The sequence below is a fragment of the Capricornis sumatraensis genome, chromosome 11 (assembly GCF_032405125.1).
Source record: "Capricornis sumatraensis isolate serow.1 chromosome 11, serow.2, whole genome shotgun sequence".
Classification (NCBI taxonomy): Eukaryota; Metazoa; Chordata; class Mammalia; order Artiodactyla; family Bovidae; genus Capricornis; species Capricornis sumatraensis.
The window spans coordinates 28,601,620-28,623,517 of record NC_091079.1 but is presented as its reverse complement, the minus strand read 5'-3'; the positions used below and the strand labels follow the sequence as shown (position 1 = coordinate 28,623,517).

Here is a 21,898-nt window from a genome sequence, read left to right as displayed (position 1 = left end):
GGTAGTCAATGACTTACGGGTGATAATGATTGAATACTGATAAGGAAAGATCAATCGTAACCGATAGGAAATTTCTGTAGCCAGAAGACAAGTAAGTAAAAACAATTAAGTAATATTTAAGATTTAAAGGATGCGATGTACTGTGTAAGTAGAGCTTGAAAGATAAGAGTCTTTATGGTGTGGGGGGAGGACATAAGAAAGGGCAGGTAACAGGTGTTTCCTGTAGGAGTTGCTGTTTGTAGAAAAGCATGTGCGGCAGATGCTCAGAGACGGAGAATAGATACGTTTGCCTTAATACACAAGGGAACAGCCGATGTTCCTGTTCGTAGGATCTGACTGGAGAATGCAGATTGCCTTTTTACTTCTTCAGGGAATGGGTAGAATTGCTTGGAGGAGTGATGTGGTTAGTGTTTAAGAAACTTATAATAAGATGGTGGCATATAGGGAAAATTCTCGAAAGGGCTGTTATCAGGATGGGGTGGGTCAGTGGTTCTCAACTGTGAGTGATTTTTCCCACTCTAGGAACCATTTGTCAACCCTAGAGACATTCTTAGTTATTGCCAGTGGGGAGGCCTACTGGTATCTAGCAGGTAGAAATTAGGGATGCTGCTAAATATTCTGCAATACACAGAATAGCTGCCACGGCAAGAATTATCTGGCCCAAAATGCCAGTAGTGCCAAGGTTAAGAACCCTGGCTAAGTTGTGCTGTGAAAATAAACAGACACACATTCTTAGTGATTTAAAACTGTAAAGACTTACTCGTTGCTCCAGCTAACCGTGTATAACTTCACATCCTCCTTGTTCTGGAGTCCAAGCTGATGGAATAGCCACAGTCTAAAACGTTGCTCACTCTTCATTGGCCAGAACTAGTTACAGAGTCCCTCCTAACCACAGAGAGGCCAGGAACTGCAATCCTTCTATGTCCCAGAAAGAGTAAATTGCCATATTTGATTAACAGCATTAATTTACTGCCAGGGAAGGCTACCTTGGAGTAGAGGAGTAGTCAGTAAGAAAGAAACCAATGGTTTTCTTAGGCCATGCCACACAGCTTTTGGAATGTTAGTTCGCCAACCAGGGAGCAAGCCCACGCCCAGAGCACCGAGTCTTAACCACTAGACCACCAGGAAAGTCCCAAGAAAGCAATTTCTTTATGTTTGCCCTTTTTTAGTTCATTCTTCTCCCCTTCAGAAGAATAAAATCACGGTTCAGTTGACCCTAGAACAACATTGGTTTGAACTGCATCAGTTCAGTTCAGTCGCTCAGTCGTGTCCGACTCTGCGACGCCATGAATCGCAGAACGCCAGGCCTCTCTGTCCATCACCAACTCCCGGAGTTCACTCAGACTCATGTCCATCGAGTTGGTGATGCCATCCTGCCATCTCATCCTCTGTCTCCCCCTTCTCCTCCTGCCCCCAATCCCTCCCAGCATCAGAGTCTTTTCCAATGAGTCAACTCTTCGCATGAGGTGGCCAAAGTACTGGAGTTTCAGCTTTAGCATCATTCCTTCCAAAGAACACCCAGGACCGATCTCCTTTAGAATGGACTAGTTAGATCTCCTTGCAGTCCAAGGGACTCTCAAGAGTCTTCTCCAACACCACAGTTCAAAAGCATCAATTCTTCGGTGCTCAGCTTTCTTCACAGTCCAACTCTCACATCCATACACAACCACTGGAAGAACCATAGCCTTGACTAGACAGACCTTTGTTGGCAAAGTAATATCTCTGCTTTGGAATATGCTATCTAGGTTGGTCATAACTTTCCTTCCAAGGAGTAAGCGTCTTTTAATTTCAGGGCTGCAATCACCATCTGCAGTGATTTTGGAGCCCAAAAAAATAAAGTCAGCCACTGTTTCGCCATCTATTTGCCATGAAGTGATGGGACCGGATGCCATGATCTTAGTTTTCTGAATGTTGAGCTTTAAACCAACTTTTTCACTCTCCTCTTTGACTTTCATCAAGAGGCTTTTTATTAGTTCCTTCACTTTCTGCCAGAAGGGTGGTGTCATCTGCATATCTGAGGTAATTGTTATTTCTCCCGGCATAGTTCCACTTAAATGCAGATATTTTTCAATAAATATGTACCACAGTATTATGTGGTCTCAAGTTGGTTGAATCTGCAGATGCAGAACCATGGATCGGGAGGGCCGATTAAAGTTGTAATGCAGATTTTTGACTGCAGAGGAGTCAGTGCCCCGAACTGCTAGGTTGTTCATGAGGTGAAGTTGCTCAGTTGTGTCTGCCTCTTTGCAACCCCATGGACTGTAGCCTACCAGGCTCCTCTGTCCATGGCATTTTCTAGGCAGGAATACTGGAGTGGGTTGCCATTTCCTTTGGTCAACTGCATATACAAAATGAAATTAGAAAGATAAAGTGTTGCCAGATTATGATGTGACTGACTGTGCTGTTAAGCTAATTTTAGACCTGAGCTCCCCATTATTGGGAACCTTACAGGTGTGTCTGAATACTGATCTCCTTCCTTAGCTCTTCAGGTAGCTGGGTCTGGTCTTGGGCAGTCAGCTTACAGTGCAGGCAGCCTCTTCCATTGAGCTCCGTGTGCCTTTCATGTACTGGAATTTTGTGTATGTGTATATGTGCAAAATCTTGGGAAGCTCAGCATTAGTCAGTAGGCTGGATTTGTTTTAAAATTATAAGTTAGTCTGAAAAATATTCATTTTAGAAGCAGCTCTACCGGCAGTATAAGAGGGAGTGCTCTATTACCACTTCAGAAGCCATCCACAAAACTATAAGAAAAGATAAAAAATTCTGAAGAAGGTCTCTCTTGAAAAATAAATATGACAGTGTGGAGATAAAGAAGGTTTTCTTAGAGACGTTAAAATTGAGTTTAGAACGTGTTTTTTTATTTTTTTTATTGAAGGATAATTGCTTTACAGAATTTTGTTATTTTCTGTCAAACCTCAACATGATAGAACATGTCGAATAGAATTGACTAATACAGAATGGGAAAACGTGGAGTGGAAACGGACCTGGGGTGTGGAGGGCCAGCTTTGAAGCTCTGCACCGATTTTCGGCTCTTCACGTGTCAGTGCCCCTGCCTCCATGTCGTCCAGGGGTCAACTGTATGAAGCTGAGTCCACCTGTCAGTTTTATTTTGTAAATCTGTTAAAGTCTGAGAGCACACTGCTTTTTATATTTAGTAAAAGCAAAAAAAGACAAACTCTCTTAATTTTCGGAAATTTTTTGAAATCTGTAATGAATGGAATTTATACGTGAACCAGTCCATCCTAAAGGAGATCAGCCCTGGGATTTCTTTGGAAGGAATGATGCTAAAGCTGAAACTCCAGTACTTTGGCCACCTCATGCGAAGAGCTGACTCATTGGAAAAGACTCTGATGCTGGGAGGGATTGGGGGCAGGAGGAGAAGGGGACGACAGAGGATGAGATGGCTGGATGGCATCACGGACTCTGAGTCTGAGTGAACTCCAGGAGATGGTGATGGTCAGGGAGGCCTGGTGTGCTGCGATTCACGGGGTCGCAAAACGTCGGACATGACTGAGCAACGAACTGAAATGATACCATTTCTAACTAGCAAATAATGGGGGATTTTTTTTTTTAAATTGTAGATGAAGATCGACTTTCTAGAAGGAAGAGTATTGTGGACACCGTATCCATTCAGGTGGATATTTTACCCAACAGCATTCCTTCTGATGATGTGGTAAGTTGCTGAAAGCTTATGACCAAGTACTGTCTTGAGATAGATGTCAGTCAATTTGAAAGAGCTTTTTGCCCCTCTGCACTTTTAGAAGCAAATACAATTCTGAATTATTCCTAAATAAATAAAATTGTTAGTAGATGTTAATTTGATTTAGCCTTGAACTTGTAATTTACAATTTATTTTACTAAATTTATTTCAAATACTTACAAAAATACATAAATTTAATATTAAGTGTTATGATATCACTGCATTTCACATTGTAGTAAAAGAAACCATAGAACTAAGCTTTTTTAATAAGTAAGAACTTATATAAGGCCTGTTATTAAATAAATAGGCCCTCTAATCCTATTTATTTTAAAAGATTTATGAAACATAAATTGTGAGAATAAATGGGATTATACACTCTGTAGTGAAGCCAAATACCCACTACTTTTAGAAAGTTTCAAAATTTCACCTATGAGAGAATTTTTTAAATCATTTTGGAAAGTAAATATAACATTTAATGTAGGTTAAGCTGTATCAGTGACCTGTGTACTCCTGAAGGAGTTATTTGAAATATCATAGATTTAATGTTCTCCTCCTGTTTCAATAGAGCACAAGAGTGTACCCTCCTGAGTTGTAGGAAGAAAAAGCAGCCAGTATTCTCTAGGACTTATCCACACAAATCAGCAGAGAATTTTTTGATAGTCAAGTAAAAGTGCCGATGTGCCAGCATGTCAAGTCAGCCTCCTCCTTGTGGTTTATCCATTGTTTGCTTCCTAGGTATTTCATTATTTCTCTTGGTACAGTATAAATGATTAAAAGAATATCCATATAAGAAAAGGGGAAGGAAATTGTCTGACTTTATGCTTTCTCAGCCTCCTCTTCTCCCTCCTGCTTCCAAATCCTGTCAGTTAATTTGTGTGCCAGAATTGTATTTGGTGGCCAGGGTACAGCCAGTTAATTTATATTTTTCAAGGTTTTTAACTCCCTCTTACGTAAAATTAATCAGTTTCATAAAGAAATTACCTTCAGAGCATTGGAGTTTTGAATAAGCTGTTAGTGTTCATTTTGGAACTTGGGGCCTTAATGTTGGTTTAAAGTTTTCTTACCAATTTAAGACTCAAGAAAAAGCATCTTCCCTAAATTTCACCTCTCCAAAGCCATTTTGATTTTTATACTCGTTATTAGCAAGGAGGATGCTTTGCTAACTCTATCTTTAATGATTATTAATTTGCTGATAATACCTTTGGGAGGAAAGAAATTCATCCAAAGCCTTAGTTTATATGTGTCAAGAGTGCAGTCTGTTTTATTGACTGGAATTTTTCCCTTTGCCTTTTGTTGACCATTTTTATTTCTCCTAAAAATACATATATAGCACTTCAAACTGTTGCAGAGAGTCAGTTTATTTTAATAAAATGAACTGAAATGACATTTGCATGAAGACTTAGTATAGGAGGAAGATTCTTGAGCATGAATTTCACATTAAAAGTTCATTAATACATTTGTTAAATTATTAAAGATCCTTTTGTTCTATCTTTGCTATAACTGTAAATCCTAAGTCAAATACACCTCACCCTGAGTATTTGAAAAATTAAGTACAGTTTTTAGTTGAGTGCATTGGAGTTTCAAACTCATTTACCATTGTGGTACCTAATTTTGTGTATTAGGAATGGTTGTTCAGATATCAGAAGACAATGACAGTACCCTCTAGGCTAAAACCAGGTAATTTCATGTGTGGACAGGAGAGATTTTCATCACTTAGGTATTCACCAGTTAATGGTATAACAAAATATCAAACTGAGAATATGTATATTTGCTAACAGTGAATCAAATTAAAAGCTGCTCATTTGAAAAATCATTATTTCATCAAAATTATGTGAAATTATATATATATAATCCCATATAGTCCTCAGATATATTTGATACCTGCTTTTAGAGCTTGTAACTTTTTTTTTAATGTTTAGATGGAGACCATACCAAAACTTTCATTTTTCCCTAGATACAGCTCAGCTTTTTACTAATCTATTAAAATACCTGGTCCATTTGTAATATGTCAGTTCTGACATTTGCAATTCAAGTTTTAGCCCACTGTGAATCCTTAGTGAACTTCTCCTAAAACTTGCCCTATATATGTATAAAGATACCTAAATTAAATTAAAGTATTCAAGAAGATAAATGACTAAAATAGACTAGAGACATATCTGCTGCCTGAAATTAAACAATCAGCTTGACTAATAGAATAAAGCACCACAGGCATGACTCTCTGATCTCTGGTGCTTGCTGAGCCCCATCAGCATGACTGACACGCATAATGAATATAAGTAAAACCTGAAACAGTGACTTAGTTCTTCTCTCAAGAAGATAATAGTCAGTGCTTAATTATTTGGGGGAATGGATGGGAAGTTATACGTCTTAAATTTGGAATACAAATTAAGTTTTTTATACAAAATTAAGTCACTGGTCGGCTGAGAAGGATTGTCACTTTTTCTAGGACAAATAGCAGAGATCTTTTTATACATACATACATACTGCTGCCTGTTCCCCAAGTACAACTGAAGGAACCTATATGTGTGCTAACAAAACAAGAAGGCACTCATCAGTGAAAGTGACGTGACAGCTAGTCTGGTTGGAAAAAGGTGAATAGCAGATTTTACACAGGCTCAAGGGCGTTGTACAGTCTAAGCGAGAGTTACGGGCATACGTAAGGCCAAAGTCATAAAGAGTAAAGGAATGTGGAAACTCCTCCAAAAGCCTGTTTTTGCACCATTTCCCAATAACTGCAGCACAACCAGTGTTTTCTATAGACTTGGAACAGACTGTGGTTTGCTTAAGCACCAAATGAAGTAGGTGGCTTGTATTTACAGCTACTTTGTATGAAAAATATGAATTATTAAACATTAGTATAAAGAAATTCCTCTTTAAAAAAAAAAAAAAAGAAAGAAAATTCACAAAAGGCAGGAGTGGGAGACAGGGTTGAAGGCAGGTTACAGAGCATTGCATCCCGAGGCCGAGGGCTTCATGTGCACTCCACTCCAATAGGAAATGGCAGCACGTTGAGAGTGGGCAGTGTCGTTGTCAGAGCTGGGCTTTAGTGAGAGGAGTCTCGAAAGTGTGACTGAGCTACATCAGAAAGAAGAGACGGCTGTAGAGAGGCCACATAGACCCCTGTGGTGGTGTGCACTGAGGGTGAAGCGGGTCTGGGGTATCCAGGCTGGAGATGGGGGAGAGGACCAGCAAGGGCCGCAAAGGGACTCGGAGGAAGGAGGCAAAAGAGGAGGGAGACAGAGTGACTTGAGAGGTTCCATGCTGAGGAAGGCATCCTCATTCTCTGAGGAAAACAAATAGAGAAGAGTGACTAGATAAAGTCCTCTAGCTTTTCACCCACCCAGAATTGAACAGGTAATAGGTAAAAGTTCTGTGTAACAAGGATCCTGGCCTTCTGGCTTCTCCTGTGTTCTTTCTCCTGTGTTCTAATCGTTTCTCAAAAGTCTAAACGTCTTAACCAGTTGTAAGAACAACTTTGAAGTGCTAGATTGCTTCTAGGTACTAATAATTGACCGGCCAGAGCCTAATCTTGTATATCTGCTCCAAATATCTAGAACAAAGCAACTGAAGATTTCCGAGTTTAATCTGACTTCAACTAGGAATATGAACCTTCAGTAGAAAACCTGAGGTAGTGAAACTCTTGCTGCTTGATTTCCAGCTAAAGCCTTTGTATTACAGAGAAGCTCAGGTGCAAAGCATGGAGCCTTCTGCTTTCGTTAGCCTTTCTGCCTTAGACTTAGCAAAAAGAAGCTCATGAGCTAAAAGTAGGGATGACCAGAGTCCAAGGCAAGTATTCATATATCCTTTCTTAACTTTTATTGAGATACTGTAGTTACTGGATATATGATTCCTCCTGAAAATGTGTTAGTGCCACAAAAAGTATTCCTGACTTTATATAGTATTCCTTTGTTTATATAGCACAAACATGTCTCAAAACAGGAGAGATTTGAAAACTTCAAGTTAAAGGGTGTTTTCTGGAGAATCAGACTTGGTGGTTGACCTTAAAAGATCCCGAATAAAAAAAAAAAAAAGATCCAGAATATGACTATTTTAAGATGTTGGTTAACTGTGCTCATTAAACGCTTCCCAAAGTAGTGATTCTTGCTTTTAAACCATTCAGAGTTTCTGATTATTTCATTTTTTACTTGTAAACATATATGTGGTACCAAAATTATAGAGAGTATAGAATACGTAGTTCTCATTTATTATACAGCTGAAGCTGCATTTATACATAATCTCTGCCTTGAATATTACCTTGAATATTAGTTGGGTTGCCTTAAAGGGTGCTAGTTCTGCCAGCCTAGCATCAGTGTGTAACCTTGTTTGGAGAACCACTGTGCTAGGCTGTTGTTAAAACCAATGAAAACATGATGATTATTTGATACTGTGGAGTATAATCATGAATCCAGCCAACACAAAGAAGAGAAAATATTTGTAAAAGGTCTTAGATGACTTATAACTAGGTGAGGGTGTCATTTATATTGACCTTTCTTAACCCTCTATTTTACTTAAAATCACTTTTCTCTAGGTTAGTAACACTGAAGAAATCACCTTTGAAGCACTGAAGAAAGCAATTGGTAAGATTTTTGCTTGTTAACTTCCCTAGTATTTTACTAGCTTATCTTTATCTCAGTACTTGTTTAGATGTCGGAATTACCGGAGGCAACATGGCAAATGTATATACTGTTGATTTCTCTATAAATACAGTATCAATTTATTAGCTTGCATTCTTTAGGTTTTTGTGGTTGTCCTGGCTGGTCCTGGATAGTTATTTTCCTTTGTGCAGACTGAATTTTCTAGAGCTATGACAGCGCATCCCTGTGTATTTGAATGTCACCCTTTTATGGTGGCCAGCATTCAGGCTGCACGAATTTGTGAGAAACAGTCAGTGTATTTCCTTTTATAGGAGATGGGCAGATGAAAATTCTGAAAATTATGTAGTCATTTTTAGTAGGCTTCTAGCAGTATAATGAGAGGTGTGTTTCTAATGGGGTAGGAGAAAGGAGCTGGCAGAATTTGTCAGTAGGCATTATCACATTAATTCTTGCTATCATCAGTGAGAACACTGAGGCAGAGAAATTAACAACTTTCCTGAGAGCACATAGCTAGTAAATACCAGAGCCAAATCTCATACCCGTGTCTGACTGACTCTAATCTTTCCACTTAGCTTTGCATAAAATAATACTCTTGATTTTTCTCCTTTGACCTTTCTGGAAATAAGTTTTACCTCATATAATTTGCCTCTTTAAAAATTTTTTTGAATGATTCCTTCAATTAAGTATTAATATAAATTCCTGGTGGCTAATGATGCTCTGAATTTATTTCTAATTGGTAAAGCAGTGGACCATGGAAATTGACTTTCACTATAGAGAGTGGAAATTGGCTCTTGATTTTAAGAAATATTAGAGTAAGAGAATCACTATCAAGGGACATGAAACACTCTGGTGCCCATCATACATGAAATAAAATCTGACCTTTTTCAGCTTAATCTTATGGAGGATTTTTTTTCTTATTGTAATATGATATCAGATTTGTCAAAATAAAACTGAATTTACTAAGCAATTTTTAAACACCTATTATATACAAGATACTTTGAGACATTTAAACATTGATAAGGCATGTTGAGGAATTTACAGTTTGGCAGTGTTGTCAGAGTATCTTTGGTCCCCTGGAGCCCCAGGGGAGACTCTTTGAAGAGATCCTCAAGTCCAAAAGTATTTTCTGCATAACACTGAGACATAGTTTGCTTCTCTACTGCATGTACTAAGGTAAATGAAGGCAGTGGTCTCTAACTCTTCTGGTGGTCATCACATTCTTTGATGCCACGTACTCCCAGTTATTTAGAGGATCTGCAAAAATCAGTGGAGCAGTATTCCAGATGACCATTGCACAGTGTTACAGAATCATGTATGCTGCTGCTGCTGCTGCTGCTGCTAAGTCGCTTCAGTCGTGTCTGACTGTGCGACCCCATAGACAGCAGCCCACCAGGCTCCCCCGTCCCTGGGATTCTCCAGGCAAGAACACTGGAGTGGGGTGCCATTCCCTTCTGCAATGCATGAAAGTGAAAAGTGAAAGTGAAGTCGCTCAGTCGTGTCCGACTCTTCGCGACCCCATGGACTGCAGCCTGCCAGGCTCCTCCGCCCATGGGATTTTCCAGGCAAGAGTACTGGAGTGGGGTGCCATTGCCTTCTCTGGAATCATGTATGAGTAGAACTCTATTCAAAGTGTAAAACAGATCAATAAATGTTAATATAACCAATTGTAAAAAATTCATTAATGAAGTTTCAGATTCCATATTGCAACTAACTTTTAAGAAGCTACCACTTGTCATATTTTATTGTAGAAGAAATAGCTACAATTCTGTGAAAAGGCTATTGAATTACTCTTTTCCAGCATATCAGCACATGGCTTGTGTGAGTTTAGTTTTTTCTTTATATACTTCAACCAAAATAACATATTGCAGTGCATTGAATGTTTGCAGATAGAATCCAGCTGGCTTCTATTAAGTCAGACATTAAAGGGATTTGCAAAAATATAAAACTGCCATTCTCTTCACTAAATTTTCACTTTAGAAAATATGGTCATTTTTTTCATTAAACAAATGTTTATGTTAATGTACAGTGCCTTGAGTTTTTGATGAATGTAATGAATATTTTTAAAGTCTCATTTTTATATTATAATACCAGAAATTATCAAGTGATATAACATATAAAGGAGTCTTGAAAGCAGAAAAGTTTGAGAACTGCTGGACAGATTTGCCACCTGCAGGCCAAATTTGGGTGGAAGCGTTATTTTCAGAAATTGAATTTGAATAAAGACCAGAGCTAGATGTTCAGCTTGCCCAAGTCTGTTTTTCTTACCTCTTTTACTGATCTAATTTAAAACATTTATGTCTCCTGCCTGGCCTCTGGCACATTTAAGCTTGTGACCCTGGGCCAGTGAGTGCTAGAGATGTGATTGTAATTCTGTATTACATTCATTCAGAAGTACATAAAGTCTACAACTTTGTTAGCCTGACACAATTTCATAGGGGAAAAAAAATAGCCTATTTCCTTTCTACATGCTACTTCCCCTTTTTTAAACTAGCTAATTGTTACCTAGTTTGTGTACCTGAAATGGCACCCCACTCCAGTACTCTTGCCTAGGGAATCCCATGGACAGAGGAGCCTGGTAGGCTACAGTCCACAGGGTCACAAAGAGTCAGACACGACTGAGCGACTTCACTTTGACTTTGCTTTCACTTTGTGTACCTGAAGAGCAGCTTTGTTTTAAGAACCTTGAACGGAGTGTCTTTTGCCTTATGAAATTGTCGACTCACTGGGTTGTTAAAATAGACCATCAATAACTAACATTAATTAGCCTTCTTTAAAATTGTTAAGCAAATAGACACAGTTATTATATCAGTAATATCAAAAAGACAGACCACTTATTGTTTTATTATCTTTGACCAGACCACACATCATTTAAAGATAAAAACAAGCCCTTTTCAAATTATGGAAGATAAATGGAAAAGACTAAACCAGTATGGTTCCACTTGACCATATCTATATTTCAGTCACACCATTCATTATCAGATTTAGCAAACTTCTTATTTAGTACTTCATATGTGCAACGGCATGATTATAAATAAAATAATCATCCTTCAGGAAGGGCCTTGAAGTTGCTTGACTTGTAGGAAGTTGTGCTTCTGCTTTTTTTTGGTAAGAGGAACAAAGATAGTCTATGAAAAAGGGTTTCGCGTGGTGTAATTTTGAAGTTTTTTGTGTGTGCTTTCTGGCCTCAACTAAGGCATTTCAGGGGTGTTACACGTTTTGTTTTTTCCCTAAACAAGTAGTCCTGTAAATTACCCTTATTTTTTATGCATAGATCATTTGCTCCTAGGGTCATTGGCAATGTTCTGTGAAATTCTATATTCCTTTTAATGGTTTTTTAAAAAAACATTTATATAGATACCAGTGGAATGGAAGAACAGGAAAAGGAAAAGAGGCGTCTAGTGATAGAGAAATTCCAGAAAGCACCGTTTGAAGAAATAGCAGCACAGTGTGAATCCAAAGTAAGTGAACACACAGTGAAGGCAGTGGGGATGGCGTTTGAGTTTTGCTGAAGCTTTTCGTGGTAACTGCTGGGCAGATTCTAAGCTTTAGGCAAGTCAGTAGAAGCCACAAGGTAGTAGATTGGATAGGGACCGAAAACTGAAGATGTAGCTGTGAAGCCTTCGATAATGTCTTTGTGCGGTATGAGCTGATTGAAATGGCAGATCCCAAATTAAATGTTAATGATTTTTGTTGCTTTGAAATTTTTTTTGCAGTGGTTTTCAAAAATGATTTTGCTGTAGGTTTTTTGTTCTGTGTGTATATCAATTTGTTTTTACCAATGAGATTAGGAAAGGAATGAAGAGAAACTTTACATTAAATTTCAGTGTATGAGACAGATAAAACCAAAACAGTAAACATTCTGTACCATCGGCTTAACAGTTAAAGTTATGCTTTGTCCTTTAAATCACTTGTATTTTTACATATGGATATTGCGAAAGTAATAGATCCATTGTTAACATTTGTTTTTTCTCCTTTGTAGGCAAATTTGCTTCATGATAGACTTGCTCAAATATTGGAACTCACCATACGGTAAGGGTTTTGGTACTACAAGATGAATAAAACAACAAAAACTATTAGACCCTTATACATTTCTAGCTTTTAAGTAATTCTGCTTTTCATTTAGAGTAAACCCAAGATCATATAGATATCTTTGTCTTAGTAATTTTTCTGTTTACTGGATAGTCTGATACTTCTTAAAGATTTTCTAGCTTTCCTTTTTAGATCACTTAATTCCTTTAAAATGGTTCTGTAAAGACAGGGCTTCCCTGATGGTTCAGTCGGTAAAGACTCCACCTGCAGTGCATGAGACCTCAGTTCAATCCCTGGGTTGGAAAGATCCCCTGGAGAAGGAAATGGCAACCTACTCCAGTATTCTTGCCTGGAAAATCACATGGACAGAGGAACTTGGCAGGCTACAGTCCATGGGTCACAAAGAGTCGAACACGACTTAGCAACCAAACCACCTTATGGACATTTGAATAATTGGAAGACTGTTATTCTAGTGATACGTTTAACAAGGTAGTTTCTCAGATTTAATCATTTTGACCTACAAAAACTACTGTTTGGTATGGTTCAACCTCATCATTCTTCTAGGGCCATAACAATTCTGCCTCTGCAGATGGCTCACTTGAATTATCAAACATCAATTGGGATTTTCCTGCTGCTGCTGCTGAGTCACTTCAGTCATGTCCGATTCTGTGCAATCCCATAGACAGCAGCCCACCAGGCTCCCCTGTCCCTGGGATTCTCCAGGCAAGAACACTGGAGTGGGATGCCATTCCCTTCTCCAATGCATGAAAGTGAAAAGTGAAAGTGAAGTCACTCAGTCATGTCTGACTCTTCGCAACCCCATGGACTGCAGCCTACCAGGCTCCTCTGTCCATGGGATTTTCCCCAGGCAAGAGTACTGGAGTGGGGTGCCATTGCCTTCTCTGAGGTTATGTCTGTTTGAGTCCTGTTATTAGTTATAGTTGGCCCTCCATAGCCACAGGTTCAGCATATTCAAATTCAACCAACAGTGGTCAGAAATATTTAGGCAGTGCGGGGGGGAAATCCCAGAAAGTTCCAAAAAACCAAAGCTTGAATTTGCTGCATGCTGACAACTACTTCTGTAACATTTACATTCTATTAGAAGTTCTACTAATCTAGATATGATGTAAACTATAAGGGAAGATATGTTGTATAGGCCCCATGCCAGTACTGCTCCATTTTATATAAGGGACCTGAGCACCCAAGGACCCGAGGATTTTGCTATCTGTGGGTGGTCCTGAAACCAAACCCCTGTTTACACCATTGAGCAATTGTATTTTATGCTCTGCAAACATAAGGTATCTAACATTGGTTATTCTGTGTCTGTTGTTAAGTAATAAAGCACATCAGAAAGGGAGGGGGAAACTCCAGGTTCCATCTGAAGAATGAATTTGTGCGTCTTCTTATGTTGACTCCAGTGTGGAGACTGCTCTGTGTACATGGTGGCACAGTAAATGAGCCATGGATAGAAGCTATGCTTCTGAGATTTTTTTTTTCCTTCATCTTTTATATTTTCAGCTTGATTAAATCGGTTTTGTGTCAAACCTTGTATCCTATAAATAGAATAAACAGGTAAATGCTCAGTTGACTTGCTTTTTTTTCCCCAGCCTTTTTACTGCCTTCCTATGCAAGGCACCTTTTCATCAGTATAACATCTCATTCTAGGAATTAACCACCATGCCACCCCCTACTAAGCTGAGAATCACTCATTTATAAAAGTTCAGAACAGAGAATCAGACTCAACTATGCAGTATGCTCTATACCTTAGATTCAGTGAAAATGGCTAGGTGTGGGCATTTATACACAGCCTGTGAGTTTTAGTGCTTTTCTGTGTAGAGGAAGGTGCAAGGATCTGGGCTTATTGAAATTGTTCCTGAAATATGCACCTTGGCTGTGGGGCGGGTGTCTAAAAAATAGAATGCTTCCCATTTCTCCCCATCCTGAATCCCCCTCAGGGCGCACCATTGTGGGAAGCAGCAGTGGCTGATGGCTTGACCTTGTAGAATGCGAATGACAAGCACCATTCCCTGTGTACAACATCTTTGTTGCCTGTTAGTTCTAATTGTAAATATCCACCTGCTTTGTATCTATTGTTTTTGCTAATCCTCACCACAGTTCTGAAAAGTTAGGTAGACGCTGTGTTTTTTTATTTTCCAGGTAAAGACACTGAGGCTTAGAGAAGTAAAATAACTTGCAGAAGTTTATCCAGCTAGTGAGTGGAAATAATCGAAATTCAAATCTATAACTCATGTTTTGACAAGAAATATTGCTAGAGACCTCTATGTTACATTTAATCCCATTATTATGACTATGTGGATTTAGTATTTTAGGATAAGTATTATGACTAACTCTTTTTCATTGGTACTGCAACTACTAATAATTTGCATTTATTAAACCTTATTGCTACTAGTTATTTATTGAAAACTTGTGATATTCTAGGCACTCTGCTGAGTGCATTCTTTTATTTAGTATTTACATCACATTTTAAAAATATGTAGTGTTCATTTTTATTTTACAGATGTAGGAACAGATTCATGTAGGTGTTCGGTAATTATCCCAGGTCATCTGGTTAGGAAGTAGCAGTTCTGGGTAGTTTACGTGATACAGAGAAAGGAAGCAGGCTTCCCAGGGCATCTTCAGGGTTTTCAGCTTCTGTCTGGTATGTCTGCTCTTGCTGATTTGCCACTCCAGCTACCAGATAGGGTTCCCTGGCGGCTCAGTGGTGGAGAATCCACCTGCTGATGCAGGAGACACGTGATCGATCCCTGGGCCGGGAAGATCCCCTCGAGAAGGAAAGGATGACCCACTCCAGTGTTCTTGCCTGGGAAGTCCCAGAGGAGCCTGGCGGGCTACAGTCCATGGGCTCACAGAGTCAGACACGACTTAGCGACTAAACAACTACAGTCAACTACCAGATAGAGAAACGAGTTTGTATTCCTGAGAAAAGAAACAAAATAAGCAATATTATACCTCAGTTTCCATTGTTCCTTCATTCATTTTGACCTTAGTACAATAAGGAAAAAAATTATAAGAAATGCAAAGGAGCAGGAAAATATAGTAAGAATAAGCAGTCCCACAGATCAGTTATTGGAATTAGTAGATATGATCTTGAGAGAACACACACATATCAAAGAATTTAAAGGAAAAAAAATAATGTATATTTTAGGAGAGAACTGGAAACTCTGAAAAAGAACCAAATTGTAGTTCAAGAACTGGGTGATACAGTATCTAAAAGAAGAAAAAATGTCATTGGATGAACTTAATAGTATATTGGACATTATAGAAGAGTCTGCATATATTGCTCATAGGAGTATAAAATGGTACAAACACTTTGCAAAACTTATGAAGAAGTTTCAGTGTCTTATGAAGATACCTGCTTTTGATCCTGTAATCCCATTTCTCAGTATTTACCCAGAGAAATTAAAATGTTAGAATGTTTTAGCAGCTTTTTTCATAATTACGAGATATCCATGAACAGGAGAATGGAGAGAGTAGACAAATAGTGGTGCTCTTGACACAGTGAAATATTATTCAGCAGTAAAAAGGAACACATTTGGCGGGGGGGAGGTAAGCTTAAAAAATACACCAAGCAAAACAAATCAAACATAAAAGAATGTATCTTGTATTGACCCTTTCTGTGTCTATATGGACCATTCGTATGAAATTCAAGAATAAGGGACACCAATCTTCAGTGACAGAGGTCAGAACACAGTCAGTGTTGGAGATATGTGAGCATGTGAAGTAAGGAGAAATTGATTGAAGACACCAAGGAACTTTTTTGAATGATGAAAAGTGTCATCTTTATCGATGGTAGAGATAGGAATTAAGTAACTAATCGAGGAAAAGCATTTGTATCATATGACAAAAGATCAGTTTCCCAAATTGATAAGAGAAAAATATGTGAGGAGAAATACAGGCAGTAGACTCAAATAGGCAATTCATTTTAAAGGAAGCACAAAATGAATACTAAGGAAGTACCATTAGTAGTAACCCAAAATGTGAAGATAAAAATAAGAATGAATTCCCTTTTGCCTACCAGAGTGCCCAAGATGAGAACAAGAGAGAACAGTTATACCCAGTATTTATAGTGGTGTATGAGGATGGTGCAGCCAGATGTTGAAAGAATGAATTGTGGGGATTCTGACAGTGTGTACCCATCTCAAAATTGTGAATCTACTTTGATCCAGAAACTCTGTGTGTAAGGCTATAAACCAAGAAGACAGGATAAAATTATGTATATGTGAGAATAGACCTGTCAGCCTTATTTATAATAATGAAAAATGGAAATGAATGTACAATCTGCCCATGGAAATAAATTAATCATAATATATCTATATATTGAAATACCATGCTGTAGTCATCAAAAAAGGTTAATATATATATATATAAATAATAAAAGGTTTTTTTACTACTGAAACAAAGCATGCTTATATGAATGGATATGATGTAATCCCATTGTTAAAATTATATGTACCTGTATTCAGAGGAGAATGGCTAGTTTAGAACTTAAAAACAGCTTAGTTCCACTGTGATCTAGGCACCACGCCACCTTGCAGCTGGCCCGCAACTCCATCACACTGACCACTGTGACGGCAGAGCCTTACCCTGCTGTTGGCAGGTCGTGATGGGGATGCGGTGTGAAGGGAACAGCTTTTCCACATACCTGCTGACAGTGCCTCGCTCTTCTCTTGCAGTCCTCCTCCCAGCCCATCGGGAACACTGACTATCACTTCCGGGCACACCCAATACCAGTCTGTCCCAGTCTACGAGATGAAGTTTCCAGATCTGTGTGTGTACTGAGTGGCTCATGAAGACCTCAGCAGAAAGTGTAACAACTAGGGCCAAGCTGACTTTTCAGGGTTTACTTTACTGAAAATTATGATGGAATTTATGTTTAACTAAATGCTTGGCATACCAGGTTAGAAATTTTGTAGCTATATGATTTATAGAGTACTTCTGAAGATGGGTTTATGCCATGTTAATTTTTTATTTTTAGGTTCCTGTTGGCTTTTAAAATTGAACATATATTGGTCTCACATTAATTCATTGTTAAATAGTATATTTAAAGCCTTTCACAAACATATAATTAAAAAGTTAAGCCTTCCAGAGTTGAAGATGTATGAAGTGTCTAGTGTATTTCTTAGACATCTACGCAACTGCTTAAAATTAGAACTGCTTTTGTTTTCCTTTGTCTGCAAAAGCAAAAACATACTAATATATTAATCGTGGGCCTGCAGAACTGTCCTGGGGCTTTTTGTCCCCATGTTTTGGATGTTGTGATCGGCATCCTTCTGTTCATTTACTTCAACAATATGCGACTGTCATTCCTCAACTTGTCTTTGGTAATAACATTTACTGAGTAATAGTCCTAGAATATGACCCCAAAATCTCCATACATCTAAGTGTCTAGTTCTTGTAATACTGTGTTTTCTGCCAAAAGTTTGACCATGCTACTTGAGAGTCTTGGAACTTACCCTTGGAGTACCAAACTGTGCAATATTTTTTACATCATAAGATGTATTTAGTTTACAGACTATACTTTGAAATTATAGTAGTATTTTTGCTGTGGCTCCATTAATTAAATGAGCTATATATTTAGAATAGGAAAAAAAAGACATTAAAAACAGCTACTAGTTCACCTGTGAAGAGTGTGTACATTTTAATTTCTCTTGAGAGCACATTATTTTACATTTTTATATGGTGCATTGTTTTAAATCCTCATAGTCAAAAAAATGCCCCAAATGGAGTTTTGTGTGTAAGATTTGAACTGTAGCTTATATGCATCTCTGTTTAGGATTCATGATATTACATTTGAAAAGAGTGCCTATGGGTTTAGCCATTAAGTGTGCTAAAAGATTGTCGGTTTAACCTTGTGTTGATTTAATAAGCTACCAGGATTACATGTGCTGAGAAACACATAGTGTTTTCTTAAAATTATGTACATTTTAGTGAATTCCATCACGGCAAAAATGAACAACTTTCTTTGCAACTCTTATAAAGTGACTTTAGGACATTTTTATAAAATAGTCTGTTTATAATTCTACCTTTTCAGGTTTTCGATTCCTTTTTACATCAAACAGTATACACATCACAGATTATGACCCAAAAAACAATTGAGTTTTAGCTTTAGCTTTTGTTTAAAAAGTCGTAGTGAAGAATGACATGTTATTACTTTGTGTTTACGATTATTTGGGCACTTTCAGTAGAAACAAGATAGAACAAGTATACTCTACATTTTCTTGAATATTTAAACCAAAGTACAGCGTCTTGAAACATCTCACAAAAGATTCTAGTCTTTGAAACCTGTCAAGCATCCATGGTGGTTTATTCAGTGTAGAGAAACAAGACATTGTTTTCTAAATAACAGTGCGGTCACCACTGGGCTTAAATGGCTCCATTGCAGCTATCACTATAACTTTAGCTCTTGACCAGGCAAAAACGTTTCAGCATTTAATAGGCCAGTTTTTATGTTTTTCTTTATTTTTCCTTTTTTTCTTCTGTATTTTTAAAGAAAAATGTTAACTTTTGGATTGTGCAAAAATCTAAGCAGGGGGACATGCAAAAACGATCATCATCCACTTGGATGTCATTTTATAGATTAACACTGTGTGCTTTTGTATGAAAAATATATATAATTTAATAGTATAAGAAAAGAAGATATATATTCATTTGCACTCATGCAAAACAAACTTTGCTGGACATAATTTCACATTTCTCTGTGATTTAAAAATGCATGATGTATAGCATGTGAAGGAAAACCATTTCAGTTAATGTTTATCACACTTTTCTTGTGGTCTGTTTGTAAACAGTTGATTTAGGTTTGGGGGGTATTTTCTTGTTGTTGTTTTTAGATCACAGTAGACTTCTGCATATGCTAGATTACTGAACTGGTCTCATTAACGATTAGTAGGAAATGTGGATTCGTGTCCTTGGCTTGCTGTCCCTTCCAGGAGATGGCAGGAGATCGTGCAAGTCATGGGTATGCGTGCTGTTTTAGTATAGCCAGTTTGGGTACTGAGTGTTTAGGGTGTATTGCTATATTTTTGTAGATGTTTAAATCTCAATAAAAACTGTTCATCGTTCTCTCTCTGCTGTGTACTGTTGTTTATATCATTCATTTTTTTCCTTGACACTGAATAATTAACATTTAAATGTCCCTTCTATACTTGTATTGTCTGCTTATATAGAGTCATTGGAATTAACCTGGACACACACAGACACACACACACACGCGTGCGCACACACACACACGCGCGCGCGCACACACACACACACACACTCTTCCTTAATACTTCTGAAATCATTTTCTTTAAGAATCTTAATTCTGGACTTTACCAGCAGTTAACTTCCTCACAATATTTTTCTTCTGCCTGTCTGAAAAGGGGGGACTAATTTGTTTTATTTGTGCCAATATATGTACTAAATGTAATGAATTGAGTTTTTTGTAATGTAAAAATTCACTGTGCAATTCATATGTAAGCAATAAAACAAAATCTAATAACTTCTGTATAATAGCCATTCTTATAATAGCTATCACATTTATTAAACTAATCCACTGTTTGGATTCTATTAAGAATGAAGTGCTTTAGTAAAAATCAAGTTGCCAGATGGAGTCATGCTCACGTACGTGGGAAGAATCAGCTCCGTAGCTGCGGTCGTGATCAGACGTGGCTGAGATGAAGCTCTCAGCGTGTGCCTGGAGAGCACTGTCGCCGTGTCTGCACCCATCTTCGTGTTTGTATTTCCAGCCCCACCCCTCTGCTGTATAAACCCCACAAAGCCTTTCTCTCAAAAAGCATAGTTCCTCTCTAGTACCGTCCGCCACCTGGCCTGCCTTGCTGCCATCCGTGGAGCTGTGCACCACAGCCCATGGGCTTCAGGGTCTTCCTGAGGGGTGCGGTGCAGCAGCAGGGAGCCCAGGCTCTGGGTTCAGATCCCACACTGCCACTTCCTAGCGGAGTGGCCTTCAGGAAGTGGCTCAGCTTTGAGCTTTGAGGTCTGTAAAATGCAGCTGTTTGGTTCTGCCCCTCAGAGGTTATCTTTTGAGGGGTAAGTGAATCACTTAGAAGAGGTTCATCGGGTCATGCCTGCATGGCACAGAGTAGGCACTCAGTCTGTTTATCGTGAATGATCCTTGCATTCGCTCTGCATAGGGTCTTATTCGCTATTTGGGGATAAACTGATCTGAAACAAAAAGGAACTATTTGTAGGAATCAAGCCCCGGGAAAGGCAATAGGGTAACTGAACCCAGAGCAGAGGAGAGATGGAGGGATTGACCTTTGATGTGGATAAGGAACCCTGTTTTTCATCGTGACAAGAAGGAAGACAAAGACCACCAACAGTTCTGTAGCTTTGGTGGCAGGAAGATCAGGGCATTCCCACTGGAAAACTTCAATTTTCTCAACAGTATTAGGTGAGGCCCTTGTTAAGACAACTGGCCGTATGCCTTGCATTCCTGCATGTCTTGTGAACGAAGACACTAACTACCTTTATTCTGGACTACCTCTCTAAGGTTGTATACAGCATACAGACTTGGAACACAGATGGCAGGCACCCATCTGGTGATCTCCTTGGAAGGCAGGAAAGGATATCAACCATCGGCTTGGCACTGTGACCTTTTGATTTCCTAAGGTTTTCAACCCTGTTGACTCCAGGATAGTCCATACCATGAGAGGCTCACGAACATGAACTAACTCCAAAGGCTCTGCTTTCCCACCTGAGGAGCAGGCAGGGACCTTGTACCATGTCACCGCAGGCCACATGATTCACAAGAATGGAGAACCAAGGATGCAATGTGAACCCAGCGTCTGTGTCCTTATCAAATACTGAGGGGGATTCTGGAGGCATTGCCTATTGCCTGGTACACGGTAAGATCTCAGTAACTGTGGGGCGGGTGGGTGAATAGATGATATAGTTTCAATTTTTTGTAATTCCTGTTACATTCATGTGAGTCCAAAAGGGCATTTGTATCCCCCAAACTTACAGCCACTGGGATCATCCCCTATTTTTTTAAAATCAATATTGCCAGACCCAAGCCAGGGTTATTAGTGTTTCTTGGTGGTGGCTGTGGCCACTCAACATACCAGAAAGGCTGTCATGTCAGCCCTTGGCATACATCTTTGGTGGGCTACTGGTGACCCATGTCATCTCATAAGATTGATTAAATACACTCCTTCGTGTATATATATATATACTTTTTTTTTTTTAATAGGAAAGGTAGCTTTCAGTGATTAGGGAGTGGAGATACTCTTTCACCCTCCATTCCTCTCTCATCTCACGCTTGCAATCTGTTCATTTGTCAGTATCCACAACATTGCTTCAAAACAAAAAACAGGGAACTTCCCTGGCAGTCCAGTGGTCAAGAATATGCACTTCCATTGCAGGGGCTGCAGGTTCAATCCCGGATCTGGAAACTAAGACCGTGCATGACACACAGCACAACCAAAAAGATTAAAACAGAAACGTTGGTTGGAATATTTATTGAGCGTCCCCAGTGCACTCCAGGAAGCCCCGAACCAGCCCTTGTCTGCCTTCTCCAAAGGCACACTCGCCTGTGAACTGACAAACAGGTCAC

General features: G+C 38.8%; 1 protein-coding gene across 3 annotated transcripts in view; it reads left to right on the top strand.

Moving 5' to 3' along the window:
- EFR3A (EFR3 homolog A) overlaps positions 1-19,697 on the top strand; it is a 53,996-nt gene extending 34,299 nt beyond the window's left edge. For 2 of the 3 annotated variants that reach the window (XM_068983300.1, XM_068983301.1), the window contains 5 exons: positions 3,582-3,673; positions 8,229-8,277; positions 11,650-11,753; positions 12,275-12,324; positions 17,019-19,697. In XM_068983300.1, coding sequence (XP_068839401.1) covers positions 3,582-3,673; positions 8,229-8,277; positions 11,650-11,753; positions 12,275-12,324; positions 17,019-17,124 — 401 coding nt within the window. In that variant the 3' untranslated portion in view covers positions 17,125-19,697. The remainder of the gene's footprint in view (positions 1-3,581; positions 3,674-8,228; positions 8,278-11,649; positions 11,754-12,274; positions 12,325-17,018) is intronic. The other variant, XM_068983299.1, reaches the window with a different exon arrangement.
- Positions 19,698-21,898: the final 2,201 nt, after the last annotated feature.